This window comes from Dipodomys merriami, unplaced genomic scaffold (genome assembly GCF_024711535.1).
Source record: "Dipodomys merriami isolate MVZ:Mamm:240054 unplaced genomic scaffold, mDipMer1.0.p SCAF_2, whole genome shotgun sequence".
Taxonomy (NCBI): domain Eukaryota; kingdom Metazoa; phylum Chordata; class Mammalia; order Rodentia; family Heteromyidae; genus Dipodomys; species Dipodomys merriami.
Genome location: NW_027203381.1, coordinates 114727748 through 114743130, shown reverse-complemented (window position 1 = coordinate 114743130; position 15383 = coordinate 114727748). Strand labels below are relative to the sequence as shown.

General features: G+C 39.4%; 1 protein-coding gene across 5 annotated transcripts in view; it reads right to left on the bottom strand.

Annotated features, from left to right (window-relative positions):
- The window catches only part of Itsn1 (intersectin 1), a 189235-nt gene that overhangs the window by 138781 nt on the left and 35071 nt on the right, over window positions 1–15383 (bottom strand). For all 5 annotated transcript variants that reach the window (XM_070030617.1, XM_070030612.1, XM_070030615.1 and 2 more), the window contains exon 2: window positions 1287–1346. In XM_070030617.1, coding sequence (XP_069886718.1) covers window positions 1287–1314 — 28 coding nt within the window. In that variant the 5' untranslated portion in view covers window positions 1315–1346. The remainder of the gene's footprint in view (window positions 1–1286; window positions 1347–15383) is intronic.

Below are 15383 nucleotides of genomic sequence, written 5' to 3'. Positions count from 1 at the left end.
AGTTATGCAAAAGGAAGATGGTGGCAAAAAAAGTCAATCCTCACATTTAGGATCCTATGTGCCATGAATGTATTTTTTGAGATGATACAAATATATGAATACCAACATTGAAAAATTATGGTGCTAAGTTCACAATTTTTTTTTTTTTTTTTTTTTTTTTTTGGTGGTCATGGAGCTTGAACTCTGGACCTGGGCACTGTCCCTCAGCTCTTCAGCTTAAGGCTAGTGCTCTACCACGTGAGCCAGAGCGTCACTTCAGGCCTTTTCTGTGTATGTGGTGCTGAGGAATCAAACCCAGGGCCTCATGCATGCGAGGCAAGCACTCTACCACTGAGTCACCTTCCCAGCCCAAGTTCACAATTTTATAAATTTACAAAAAGAGTTTAGCTAAAACCAGTAAGTTTTACAATATGTAAATATAGTTCATTAAATGTATTTTTTTTTAATGAGTATTCTGTCTGGGGGCTAGTAGCTCACACCTGTAATCCTAGCTATTCAAGAGACTGAGATCTAAGAATTGTGATTTGAAGCCAGTGTAGGCAGAAAAGTCTATGAGACTCTTATCTGAAATTTACCACCAAAAAGCTGGAAGTAGAGGTGTGCTTCAAGTGGTAAAACCCCAGCCTTGAGTGAAAAAGCCAAGCAAGAGTGCAAGGCCCTGCCTGAGTTTATGCTACAATAAGAATGGGCTGGGAAGGTGGCTCAGTGGTAGAGTGCTTGTCTTGCATGCATGAGGCCCTGGGTTCGATTCCTCAGTACCACATAAGCAGATAAAAAGCCAGAAGTGGTTCTGTGGCTCAAGTGGTAGAATACTAGCCTTGAGCTGAATTGCTGAGGGGCAGAGCCCAGGCCCAGAGTTCAGACCCCATGACTGACCAAAAAAAAATTAAAAAATAAAAACAAAAAACCCCAAAGACTATTTAAAGGCTATCAGGGAATATGTATATAATGCACAATTTTTAAGTATAATAATGTATATTTTTAGATGTTTGACAATATTGTAATTATTTAGAATGTTCTTGCCCTTTTAGCTAAATATATTAAAATATAGATGGAATGATAGGGTACTTCAGTGCTGTCCAAAAGAATCTAGATGAAACACTATTGGCCATGAGCTAATAACTAGCCAGATGACAGAGTACATGAAAATCAGGCAAGCACTCTACCTCTGTGCTATACCCAAAACCCTTGTAACTGTTTTTTTTTACATAAAATTTCCATCTTATAAAAATTTTAAAATCTGGCCCCAATATACATCAAAAAAAGAGAAATTTCTGAAAACTTACCACCAAAAGGTGTGGGAAACTGAGCCATGGTTCTGTTACTTGTACCTTGCTAATCGACGCCTGTAAAAGAAAAAAAAAAAAGCAACACTTAAGTTGTATACTTAGACATACTAGCATGCAGTCTTAAATGATCAGAAAGCAACACAAGAGCAAGATTATATTAGAGCTACAATGAAGGGGCAATTCATTCATTCTTCTTATAGATTCTCAATGTCATATGTGCTCCAGTGAATGTTGAGGAAGGACTTGGAACAAGCATCAGAGCTCCAGGCAGCCTATTACATTTCCAGTATGGCATTTGTTGTTGTTTTTTTAATCTTTCATTGTACAAAGGACTTGCCATTCAACAAAAATTTATGAATACAATGTCACCCCTTCCAGCATTCTCTCTATCTCTCCCCTCAATTTTATTTTGTAGAATATCCATTGAACTTTATGACTGTATTCTCCCCCTTCCCCACCTTCCTCTCTTCATTCATTTACTGTCCCCCCAAATTGTTACTTTCTAAACTTTTTCTTAACTGTGTACATACATCAGTTCTATCTTTTTAGTAGTTATAACCACTTCTTTTTATTAAGCCCTTAGTATTACACTATACATTTTACTAGGTAATTTACAGGTCTCACCTTCTTTCAACATCATAACAGTGCCAAGAAATAGGGCTTTTCCTATGTCTATTACCACTGCACACAACAAATGAAGAAAGAAGAGAATCAGAGGGAAGAGGGAAGAGCAGGAGCAGCTTACTCCACAGGCTGTCCACCTAGGAAAAGCATTGCCTGCAGTTCCTTGAAGACTATGAGAACAGTGTGAACAATGTGTAATACAGTAATACTGTTCAAATACCAAACCCAAACCTACTGCTTCTGAAATTCCCATCAGGCACTATTTTTTCATTAATATCCACCATGAAACAAAGCCAGTCCTCTTCCTCAACTATAAACATCTAGAATTGATTAATACATTTCCTTATGCTTAGCTTAACTGCATCATCATAAAAGTACATACATGGTTTAAAAAGAGCATTGGCCAAGTTCAATGCCTTACTCTTATAATATCGGCTGCTTGGGTGGCAGAGACCAGGATTGTGGGTTGAAGCCAATGAAGGAACTGTAATTGCAGCTGTGGACCTAGCAGTATCCTTCTTCTATGAAGTTCTTAATGGATGCTTGAACTTGTGAGCATTTTGTTCTGTGTGTGTGCGTGCGTGTGTGTGTGTATGTGTGTGTGTGTGTGCGCACGCGCACACACGCATGTGTGTGTCTGTGTGTGTTTGTTGACTGGTTGACTGCTGCTTTGGTTGTCCTTCACTTTTGAGATTTTCCTCCTGACCTAAGGATGCCTGAATGCTCATTTAACAGAGAGGCTTCTCTGTATGAGGATGAGGTATACTATCGCCTTTTCACTGGGAATCTCCAATTCTCAATATTCAGAAGCTATTCATTTTGGCTAGAAAGAGGCGTTGGCTGGGGAAAGAAGAATATATAGTCTAGATGCTGGTTTGGGAATAAGAGTAAGGCTGCCACACTTCTGTGGACCAACTTGTAGATGATCGCTGATTTTCAGCCCTACCCTCTATCCAGGAGCTTCTCTGGTTCCAGTGCTCTTTCCACTTCTCCCAAGAAAAGGGGAGAAGGAAATGGACATCGATCTGCTGGAGATGCAGGAAAGGATGGTCCAAAGATCTGGATGGAGACTTTTAAAGACTTTGAGCTGCTGTCTGTGGGAATGCCTCACATGGAAGCCTCTCGAGACGTCACTGGGATGAGCCTGCTGTGGGCCCTATGCTGTCCTCTGAAGTGGCTTTGGGTGTATCTTCCTCTGTGAGCCAACTCAACATTCTTCCATTTCTTTACTGTTTGCAAAAAAATGGTTATGTCTTTTGTCACTGTCTGCTCTACTACTGTCCTCTTCTTTATGAGATGCCATCTGTTTAGTTCTTCTATAATAGAGCAATCTTTAGGGAAGCATAGAAAACACACATGATGAAGATGCCATGTGTAGGCAGAGGTGTGGGAACCTAGGTTAGAAGTGGAGGACTTCTAGGCCAATTCCCTTTGGAAGCTGCACTAACTGCTCTGTCCCTCCCCTCATCTTTCTCAGAATATTAGGTAGCAAGCTTGAAATGCTTCTAAAACCTTTAGTACAGCTTCTCTCACTTATTCTTTTGAAGCTGACATATCATACACTTTTTTATTGAACTTTCCAAAAATGGACAGTTCTGAATTTTTAATGCACAGTTAAACAACTATTTAATATACATAAGAGAATGCATCCATTTCGTCCTTCCATTCTTCACTGTTTATTGTAAAATATGGAAGAGTTATTGATTTCTTTGTACTTAGCCACTTTCCACTTTACCACACCTTTTTTTTGGGGGGGGGGTCGGTCATGGAACTTGAACTTAAGGCCTGGGTACTGTCCCTGAGCTTTTCAGTCAAGACTAGCACTCTACCAGTTTAAGCCACAGCACCACTTCTTGTTCTCTAGTGGTTAATTGGAGGTAAGAGCCTCTTAACTCTTTACCATGATCCTAAGATCTCAGCCTCCTGAGTAGCTAGGATTAGAAACGTGAGCCACCAAGAACCAGTCATCACTACACCTTACTGGTGGCTACTCAACTTGTACATCTATATTCTGGAAATACAGAATTTAGCCTTATATTATTATCCCATCCCAGAATACCATTAGCTGTATAAAATAGTCATGATAAAACTAATTTTATATTACCTCTAATTTTCATAGTAATAGTTTCAGTATTTTGCACTTTAATAGGTTTGTACATTTAGATCATTTCCTTCTATTTGTATTTTACTTAACATTTTTATTAAAGAATGGTTGCTAGTATTTCTTTTCTTTTTTGGGGGGGTAGGGTCGTGGGGCCTGAACTCTGGGCCTGGGTGCTGTCCCTCAGCTCTTCAGCTCAAGGCTAGCACTCTCCCACTTGAGCCACAGCACCACTTCTGGCTTTTTTTTTCTGCTTATGTGGTACTGAGGAATTGAACCCAGGGCCTCAGGCAGGCAAGGCAAGTGCTCTACCACTGAGCAAGTGTTGGACCACTGAGCTACATCCTAACCCTAACATTCTCAGCTCCAGTGATTACCTAATGTTAAATTATCCTAGAATTTTTGTGCCTAATTCAATTTGTATATATTTTCTTTTACTAGACAAGTAGTTTGTTAAAAATTCTTTAAAATTTTTAAGAAACTGCTATATATATAATTCTATATTGAAAAAAAAGTCTACATTTTACCCCTTTATAAACTTTTAAAATAAAAACAATTAGCAGAACACAAAAGTGACCTGGAAATAAGGTATACAATTCAAAGAGATCAAGGAAAAAATTATTTTAGAGGTAATTCTAAACCCCCATAAGAGCAGCAGCACTTGTTACCAAAACTATTCCACAAAGACAGATCAAACTTACGAAGCTGACAAACTCAATTCTAAATTATGATCATGAAGGCAGGAAAAGTAGACCATTTTTACTTACAAATGTAGATATAATTTTCACCTTACTTTAAGTCTTTCACAGCTACTTTGCAAGGATCACAAGACAAAAGTATAATTCTTATGGCCCAAAGTATAATGATCACCCTTTGCAATGCACTAAGGTTACTTGTTGTTTATCATACTACCCTAGAATCTAGAAAATGAATTCCCCATCCTATGTGAATGCCTCCCCCTCTACCACCTTTCTGCTTAGCCTTCACCATTTGGCTCAATATTAGACTAAATTTTTATCTCTTGGCCCTTCTGACAGCCATCTCTACTTCCTCCTCTTCTTATATCTGAAAGATGGACTGCCAGACCCTAAACTAACTAATGTCCTATTCTTTTGGTGTTACTAGTTTCTGCTGGTTATTAGTATGAATTAGCATGGATTCTGCTGGTTATTAGTATGAATTAGCATGGATTCTGCTGGTTATTAGCATGAATTAGCATGGATTCTGCTGTTATTAGCATTAATTAGCATGGATTCTGCTGGTTATTAGTATGACTCACTTTGATTTTTGAATGAAGCCTCCATGCTTATTCATTAACACAAATAGCCAAATGCTATTTAATCATCACAGCTTGGTTCTCCTTAGCTGCTAGGGAACACTAAACAATGAAGTAATTAGATCAACTCAGACTCCTTACTTTTCAGGTTTCCCAGGGAGAACCCAGTCAAGGAGCTATGCAGTAAAAGAGAGGAGCAGAGACCAAAATTCCAACAGAAACGCAGTCTTTCTGGCCAAAAGTATTACCAAAAGAGGCCTCTGTGGACTGCAGAGTGTGGAGAAAACCAGAAGAGAAAGCTTAAGAAGAACCCCCAATTCTGTGAATGTCTCAGGCTCAAACCTTAACTGTAGGCATGGAAGATGGTATAGCACTAGCCTTGAAAACTGAACTGGTAATAAAACCTTGTCCACAAATCAGCAGAGAATCGATACTCCAAGCCTAGCTCAGCTGGATATGTAGAAACAGAAAGCATTCTGCAGAGGATGACAAGATCATACAAAACCTATATAACATAAAATCACAGTGTCCTGGACAAAAGCCAAAATTACTGGAAATAAAAAGCAGAAAAATGTGACTGATCTCAGAAAAGGAAAAAAAATGCAATCAACATGATAAATTTGTTTTTGTTTTTTAAGAAATGGTCTATAGGTTATTTAATTTGCAACACAATAGTTTACATATGTTATTAGTAAAGATCCAGCAATTTAAGGAGAATTACATGTGAAATCTACAACTATACAAATAATTGTGACTGACTTTTCCTCTTGTAATTTGTGGAGTCAGTACATGCTAACTTTTTTTTTTTTTTTTTTTTTTTTGGGTCCGGTCGTGGGGCCTGAACTCTGGGCCTGGGCTCTGTCCCTCAGCTCTTCAGCTCAAGGCTAGCGCTCTACCTCTTGAGCCACAGCGCCATTTCCGGCTTTTTTCTTTTTGCTTATGTGGTGCTGAGGAATCGAACCCAGGGCCTCATGCATGCAAGGCAAGCACTCTACCACTGAGCCACCTTCCCAGCCCAGTACATGCTAACTTTAAGATGACAGAAATGTTGAAATTATCACTCAGAGATTTTAGAGCAGCAATTAAACCTATATTCCATGAGGTAAAGATAAACAGTGAAATAAATGTGAAGGTACAAGTCTTATAGAGAAATAAAAAATAGTTAAGAATCAAATGGAAGTTTTGGAGAGAAACTCAGATCTTTCAGAATGAAGAAAGGACAACTGAAATAGTAAATGACTGGAATAAATATTATATTTCCCATTATGCTCTTTAAGATATGTAAACTTGCTGGAAGCAAATGCTATAACATTGGGCTGGGTAGGTGGCTTAGTGGTAGAGCACTTGCCTTGCAAGCATGAGGCCCTGGGTTTGATTCCTCAGTACCACATAAGCAGAAGAAAAAAAAAAAAAGCTGGAAGTGGCGCTGTGGCTCAAGTGGTAGACCTCTAGCCTTGAGCTGAAGAGCTGAGAGACAGCGCCCAGGCCGAGTTCAGGCCCCACCACAGGACCCTCCCCACCCCCCAAAAAAAATACTGTAACATTATCTTGAGGGGTTTTCAGTATAAATGTAATAAATACAACAGCCACAACATAAAGGTGTATGGGAGAGACTACAGGGAGTTGCAGCAAGCCTTTCACATTCTACTTGAAGTTAATATTTACTCTAGGTAGATTTGAAAAGATAGGTAAATCCATTAAATCCCCAGAGAGTCTACTTGAAAACCAACCATGAAGACATAACATAAAAAGTCAGTAGTTAAGGGAGCAAGGGATATTAAAAATCCAAAGAAATGAAAAAAGAATAGAAGGGGGAAAAAAAACAAAGTTTGGACAGGTAAAACAAATGTTAATGATGGCAGATCTAATTCTAACAATCAATAATTTTATAAAATGCTAATAACAATGAAGTAAAAAAAACTAGAGGCCAGGTGCCATTGGCTCATGCTTGTAATCCTAGCTACTCAGGAGGCTGAGATCTGAGAATCACAGTTCAATGCCTGTGTGGACAGGAAAGTCTGTGAGACTTTTATCTCCAATAAACTACTCAGAAAAAGCATGAAGTATCATTGTGGCTCAAGTGATAGAGCACTATCCTTGAACATAAAGAAGCTCAGGGATAGAGCCCAGGCCCTGAGTTCAAGCCCCACCCTGTAAGCCTAACTATTCAGGAGGCTGAGATCTGAGGACCGTGGTTCAAAACCAGCCTAGGCAGGAAAGCCCATGAGACTTTTATCTCCAATTAACCACCAGAAAACCAGAAGTGGCACTGTATACAGCTCAAGTGGTAGAGCGCTAGCCTTGAGCTGAAGAGCTGAGGGGCAGTGCCCAGGCTCAGAGTTCAGGCTCCATGACTGACAAAACAAAACAACAACAACAACAAAAACACAAGCTTGGAAGGATGGAAACAATGTGAGCTCCACTGCCTCTACTTCTACGGTAAGAGCATTTCACTAACTCTTTTCCATAAAATTTTCAAATTTAATAAGGTAATTGGAAGAAAGGTAGCTTTTTTTACTTTCAATTCAGAGCATTAGTATATTAAATACTTCAAATGCTCATTTCATTTGTGATCAGATAACCACCTTATTTATAGCTTATTTGAAGATAAACCCTAAAACTTTCTGTGAACTTATTAATTTACTCTGGAAAAGTTTTTATTTATTTCCCAGTCAAATACAAAGCTACATTAGCAGGCTAGTGTGAGTGATTAACTCATCAAAGCATCTTGAGATTGCATTAAAAGCTGATCTCTAGGTCCTTATCTCAGGCAAATGACACAACCCTCTGATCACCGCCCCCCCCCACCCCCCACTTCCAGGAATAAGAAAGTAATCAGTAAATAAAGTAGTTAGCCTAGCAAACTAACTGGGTGGAGATAGAGGTGAGGGGTGGGAATAGGGTGAAGACCCTAGAAAATAAAAAGAAGAAAAGGAAACAAACTTTAAAGTACCACAGGGGAGTAGTCTGAAGGGGAGAAGGATCAATAGAATGTTGGCATATAAGTAATCCAAAGAGTGTTCATTTCTTATATTCAAAATTTGACAGATGTGTAAGCATCTGTCACATGGGAGCTGAAAGACATACTCAACAACAAAAATATGTAATATTAAATCTAGGAAGTGGCGCTGTAGCTCAAGTGGTAGAGCGCTTGCCTTGAACTGAAGAGCTGAGGGACAGCACCCAAGCCGAGTTCAAGCCCCACTACCGACAAAAAAAAAAAAAAAAAAAAAGTAAATCTAAAGCAGATGAACGAGTGCAGAGCTCTAGCACATCATAAGATTTCTGGGGCCTTGGAAGCAGAAGCTGGCTCCACTGCTACCTACTATGACAAAGTAGGTTCCCAGGCTGTGGCCCAGGAAGTAGGAGGCAGGGCTGTTACCCACAGAACTTTAGGGAGCTCCCTCAGCACTGAGTAAGGCTTGGATGTCTTCTGCCAGTCAGGAGACAAAACAGAGAAGCCACATACCAACGGGCAAGTGCCTGACCCACATACTATATTTCTTCCTTCTGAAATACTTCCAGTTTATAACAGTGTCTACACTGTGACTGTCAACACTGTCAATGGAAAAGAAAATACTTAGAAAACCAAAGAAATAGAGAAAGAAGGGGGAAAATATGACTCTAACCACAGACAACCTCTATTCACAGTGGCAATTTTATTTCTTTTCCTACTTTTCCCAGGGAATATACAATTGTTTCTTTCTTTTTCACATTTTAAATAGTGCATGCTTTCAACAAGTTATTCAACTTAGACATTTTTAGTGAGGTAAACACTTCTATATTTATGTACCAAAAAAAGGGAAAAGGAAAACACACAGATTAAATATTGAGCAATGAAGAAATAGGTAAATATTAGTTTTTTAAAGTTTCGACAATAGTAGAATTTTTAAACCAATGTAGAATATGTTTGTGAAGCCTTTAATCTTCCCTTTTTCCGCTTCAGAAAAGAGAGCAACTTATAGAAAGTCAAAAGATTGAATAATGATGGCTAACTTTGGTATTTATACTAAGACCCTTAATGTTGAGATATTTAAAGTTGAACTTCTATTGATGTAGATTTAGAAAACAGAACAACCACCCTTGAAAGACTATTAAAATGCCACTTGACACGATAAAAATGTATTAAAACAGGTTTGTCATTTGAATTCTAACATTTTGGTACCATAAATGCAGGAGATTAATAGAAAACATGGAACAATTATAAAAAATGTGGTAGGCCAGATGTCCATGGCTCAGGCTTCTAACCCTAGCTACTCAGCAGGCTGAGATCTAAGGACCATGGTTACAGCCAGCCTGGGCAGAAAAGGCCATGAGACCCTTATCTCCAATAAAACCACTCAGACAACTGGAAGTGGCGCTGTGGCTAAGTGGTAGAGCACTAGCCTTGAGCTAAAGAGTTGAGGGACAGGGACCAGGCCCAGAGTTCAAGCCCCACGACTGACCAAAAAAAAAGATTAAAGTAAGAAAGTGCTGGAGATTTGGCTCACACAGTAGAGATCCTGCCTTGCAATTACAAGGCTCTAGTTAAATGCCAGTACTGTAAAAAAAAAAAAAAAAATGAAAAGGCAAAATTTGGCTGGGTATGATGGATCTCATGCCTGCACTCTCAACTACTTGGAAGGCAAGCTAGAAAGATAGTATGAGGTCAGCCCAGGAAAAAATTAGTGAGAGTCTATTCCTAAAGAACAAACTTAGGCTGGGCAACAGTGGCTCAAGCCTATACTCCTAGCTACTCAGGAGGTTGAGATCTGAGGATCGGTTCAAAGCCAGCCTGGGCAGTAAAAAAAAAAAAAAAAAAAAGTCCCTGAGACTGTTATCAGTCCATGTGACTGTTATCTTTAATAAACCAATAGAAAACCAGAAGTGGGCTGTGGTTCAAGAAGTAGGGTGCTCGCCTTGAGCTAAAGACAAAACAAAAACAAAAACAAAAAAACACTTCTAATCTCAACTATTTGGGAGACAGAGGTAGGAAAAACACAGACTGAAGCTAGCCTAGGCAAAAGTACACGGCACTGAAAAATAAAACAAAAAGGGCTAGGAGTATGGCTCAAAGTGGCAGAACCCTGAATTCAAGCCCTAGTACCACACAAAAAAGTGAAATTTAATCATGATTAATAAGATTTCTAAAGTCTAAATTACTGGCATATGTACAACATTTTACCTTTATATCAAAAAAGTATGTTATATTGTACTAGTCTCTGGACTATTCTGAAGAACTGAATTTTTTTAAGGAATAAAGTATTTATTAAAAAAAACAATTAGGCAAAATAATATACAATACTCCAAACATTTTTACAGGAAAATAAATTCTCAAAGTTTTTTAAGTCCAAATTGGCAGATCTGTAACATGCTATAACAGAGCTAATTTAGGCTTAATGATCCAAAGATTAAAAGCATATATTAGATGCTTTTCACTTAATTATTGATGATTCCATCAAAGAAATCGTATACTTCTCTTACATAAAAAAGGAAAGCTATTCCAATTATTAGAGAGAAGCAAAGGTCACATACAAACAAAGAGACTCAAGAGGCCAGGGCTGTTCAGTATAATTGATCTATGATCCATGAGTTAAGAACTACTGAGCTAGAGGGGGAAGAGTTTTGGGGTTGTTTTGTACTCTTTGGTTGTTTTTCTGCAGTGCTGAGGACCCAACTGAGAGCCTTGCAGATGACAGGCAAGCATTCTATCATTGAGCTATTTCCTCAGCCCTTGGTTTTTTTTTTTTTTTTTTTTTGGGGGGGGGGTTCGGTCGTAGGGCCTGAACTCTGGGCCTGGGCGCTGTCTCTCAGCTCTTCAGCTCAAGGCTAGCGCTCTACCGCTTGAGCCACAGCGTCACTTCCGGCTTTTTTCTTTTTGCTTATGTGGTGCTGAGGAATTGAACCCAGGGCCTCAGGCATGCAAGGCAAGCGCTCTACCACTGAGCCACCTTCCCAGCCCAGCCCTTGTTTTTTTTGAGACAAGGTCTCACTAGGTAGCTCAGGCTGGCCTAGAACTCCCTCTGTCATGTGGTTAAAGGCTGGCTGCTGGGCCTCAGCCTCCAGATACTGGAATTAGGGGTACATATCACTGTGTATGTATGGGGGGGAGGGAGGAGTAATATAATGGAACATGTATAAGTGGCTTAGTTTGCATTCTCCCTCCTGTTCCCCTTAAATTTACACCAGCATTCCAGCAATTCTGAACATACAGGCCCCTCAAAGAAAGCAAGCTGGGCCAGGCACCAGTCAGTAGTAGCTCATGCCTATAATTTTAGCTATTGGTAAGGTGAGATCTGAGGATCGCAACTTGAAGAAGACAGCCTGGGCAGGCGAGTCCAAAAAAGCTGAACGCGGAGCTATGGCTCCAGGGGTAGAGTGTGAGCCTTGAACAAAAGAAGCTCCCGGGCAGTGCCCAGGCCCCGAGTTTAAGCCCTGGGACTGATAACAAAAACAAAAACAAAAAATAAATAAATAAAAAGCAAGCTGCCTACAAAGTTTACAGATCAGAGGAAGAAAGGATTATAGAAATCCCTTCTACCCAAACTCAAAGTACAGCTTACTTTGGGCTTATATTTGAACAGGTCTGTTGTCTAAAACCAGTTCATGGTTTACTTTCCCAACATTAGACTCATTCATTTGGAATAGACTTTCATGGTACTAATGCAATGAACTCTATTTATCTCCAATAAAGAGATGACTAGTAGATCAGGGTAGAAACTTGCCTACAATGCAAGAGGCTCTGAGTTTGATTCCTAGTACTACCCTGCCCCTTACTACAAGTTGAAATTATTTGAAAGATTTAGTTCTCCTTAGAACAGAATAAAAAATTAAAATCGACAGAATTAAAACTGATAAATATTTAAAAATGAAACATAGAGTGAAAAGAGATAAAATGGCCAAGTACCCGTGACTCATGCCTGTAATCCCAGCTACTCAGGAATGAGGATTGCAGCTCCCAGCTAGGACAGTCCATGAGACTCTAATCTCCAATAAACTACTCAGAAAAAGCCAGAAGTGGCACTGTTGGTCAAGTGACAGAATGGCAGCCTTGAGCACAAAGAGTCTCAGGGGCAGCGCACAGGCCCAGAGTTTAAGCCCCAGGATTGGCAAAAAAAAAATGAAATAAAAATAAAAAATTAAGTCAATCCTTTCAGGAGCTTGTAGCTTAAAAAACCCAAAATTTGGAAAACTTAAATCAGAAAAATCTTAAAAATAAAGAAATGTTTTGTTCAAAAGAAAAAAGAAACTTGCAAGAATGGGACAACTAACAGTCCGTCTCCCCTGCTCTGTAACAGATCCCACTCCTGCAAGCACTGCCCTGTCAAAGCACACATCCAGGCAGGAGGCACACAAAGCACTTTTGAAACACAGAGAAAAGGTACTGAAAGCTAGACAATAAATGGACAAAGGAACTGACAAATCCCAAACATATAGCCACCCTGATCAATGCTCTATTGTCAAGTGGAAAGTCATGAGCCTCCAAGTGTCTTTTACACACTCTGCTATTTGAAGCAGAGCAAGCTGACCTATAAGTGAGACTTTACAACTGCATGATGGACAAAGGATTTGATGAAAAGGAGAAACTTACTGTTAAGCTGACTGTTCACAGAGATACTACCAATGTTTGGTGCAGAAAAGTAGCAAGCTCCCAGTGTCTTCTAAAAAGGGGTCAGGCATTCTCCCAGAGGGCTGGTTGTTTGGGGGAATTGTGGTGGGAGGTAAGAAAGGGACAATCAAGAAGAACCAGTGTCCAGCAATCACTGTCAGGCCCAGCTGTCAGCATTCACTTGGCAACACTCACTGGCACTCAGATTTGTCCCTTTACTCCTTCCTTCCCTCTCACAAGCAGAAATGCCAGGGAATCTAGCCTGGAGAGCTCTGAAAAGCAAACTTAAGCCTCAGTTCTTACTTTAATATTACTTTCAGTTGTCCTTACTTTGCATTTATAACAAGAGAGAATTCATTAGGGAGCAATAAAGCCCAAACCAGCTACTATTCAAAGGTGAAAAATGAGCAATAACAAGAGAGATAGAGAAAATTCTTATTTAAGAAAGAAATGGACTACCTTCTATGAACTCATAGTTCTGCTTCTATACTAACTACTAATGAAAAGGCACATCTAAAAAGTTATTGTCTATACTTTAGGTTAAAAAGTCTGTAAAAGCCAGGCACTGGTGGCTCACGCCTGTAATCCTAGCTACTCAGGAGGCTGATATCTGAGGATCTCGGTTCAAAGACATTCTGGGCAAGAAAGTCCGTAAGACTCCTATCTCCAATAAACCACCAGAAAACTGGAAGTGGTGCTGTAGCTCAAGTGGTAGAGCGCTTGCCTTGAGCTGAAGAGCTGAGTTCAAGCCCCACAACCTACCAAAAACAAAAACAAAAACAAAAAAAAGTATGTAAAAGCTATATCTGAGGATCTTGGTTCAAAGCCATTCTGGGCAAGAAAGTCCATAAGACTCCTATCTCCAATAAACCACCAGAAAACTGGAAGTGGTGCTGTAGCTCAAGTGGTAGAGCGCTAGCCTTGAGCTGAAGAGCTGAGTTCAAGCCCCACAACCAACCAAAAACAAAAACAAGTCTGTAAAAGCTAAAGGATACCCATTCACAAAGTATTAGTAAAGCAACTGAAGGGCTTTATTTCTTTCACAAGATTCTACTTTAGAATCTACATTTAGAAAATAACACTAGCCAGGCACTGGTAGCTCACACCTGTAATCCTATTCAGGAAGATGAAATCTGAGGAATGAAGTTCAAATCCAGCCCAAGGAGGAAAGTCTATGAGACTCTTATCTCCAATAAAATACTAAAAGAGCCTGGAGTAGAACTGTGGCTCAAGTGGTAGAATGCTAGCCTTGAGCAAAAGAAGTTCAGGGACAGGACAGGCCCTGAGTTCAAGCCCCAGGACTGGCACAACAAAAGGAAGAAGGAAGAAAGGAAGATGGAGGGGAAGGGGGACAGGAGGGGAAGGGAAGAAGAAGAGGAGGGGGAGGAGAAGGTGGAAAACATCTCCACTAAGGTAAACTGACAAAGTAATTCCAGGATAAGCCAACAATAACTTTAAGATGCACCAACAGGAAAAAGAACACTTCAGATCAAAATTTCATAGTAAATATGAAAGCTACTGAATAATTTCAAAATTATCATCTAAGCTACTAATGAGGTTGTGTAAGTTTAAGCTTTTTTCAACTTATATGCTTTCCCATGTCCTCCCAGATGAGAGTAAGAAATGAAAAAAACCCAAAACCACTGAAATTCTACAAGTAATTATAAACCTATTTATTCATATGAACATCCTTAAGTAAGCCATTTAAAGGAAGAAGAAAATGTTTGTATAGCATGTATTGCATGTAGTCATGAAAGGACACAATCTAAAAGTTTTCTTCCAAATAAAATCTGAGGTATCAACATATATCAAGACATATGTACACTTAAAACATCCAAATAAGTTTCCTTCCATGCTGTAGAACAAAAACTGAGAGCACACTTCATCTGCATAGTACATGAGTAGTCTTTCACCTTATCCCCAGAAATAAACTTCCGTTCCCCTAAGTACAGCCAGTTCACCCATAGCAGCAGCAGCAGCGATAGAGACTAGAAAAGTTTTAGAGAGCCAACAGCCTAAGAAGCTACCCAAAAAGCAAGTACCACTTGTGCAAAATAACACAGCAACAGTGAAAAGAGCAAAGAAGCAGGGAGGCCTCCTGCCAGATTTTTAAGCCTATTTCAACAAAACAGTGCAACAGCTGCACTTGGATGAATTAAATATGAGCTGATAGAGCACAGCAATGTAACATGAATGAATTGCACATGAAAATGAGCCAGTTTGGTACAATTATTATACACCTAAAAAAATGACATCATGTTGAAAATGAACTATAACTTGTGGGTGGGGACAGGAGGGAAAAACTGGGAAAGAGTAAGGGAAGGTATGACATTGTCCAAAAAGAAACATAGTTATCTGATTTATGAAACTGTAACCACTCTGTACATCACTTTTTAAATGACAAGAGGAAAAAAAAAACATGCTCAATTAGAGACAAGTAACAGTGAGAAGGGGGAGAGCCAATGAGGACAGTGAATAAGGATGATTATGGTTCAAGTGCTTTAT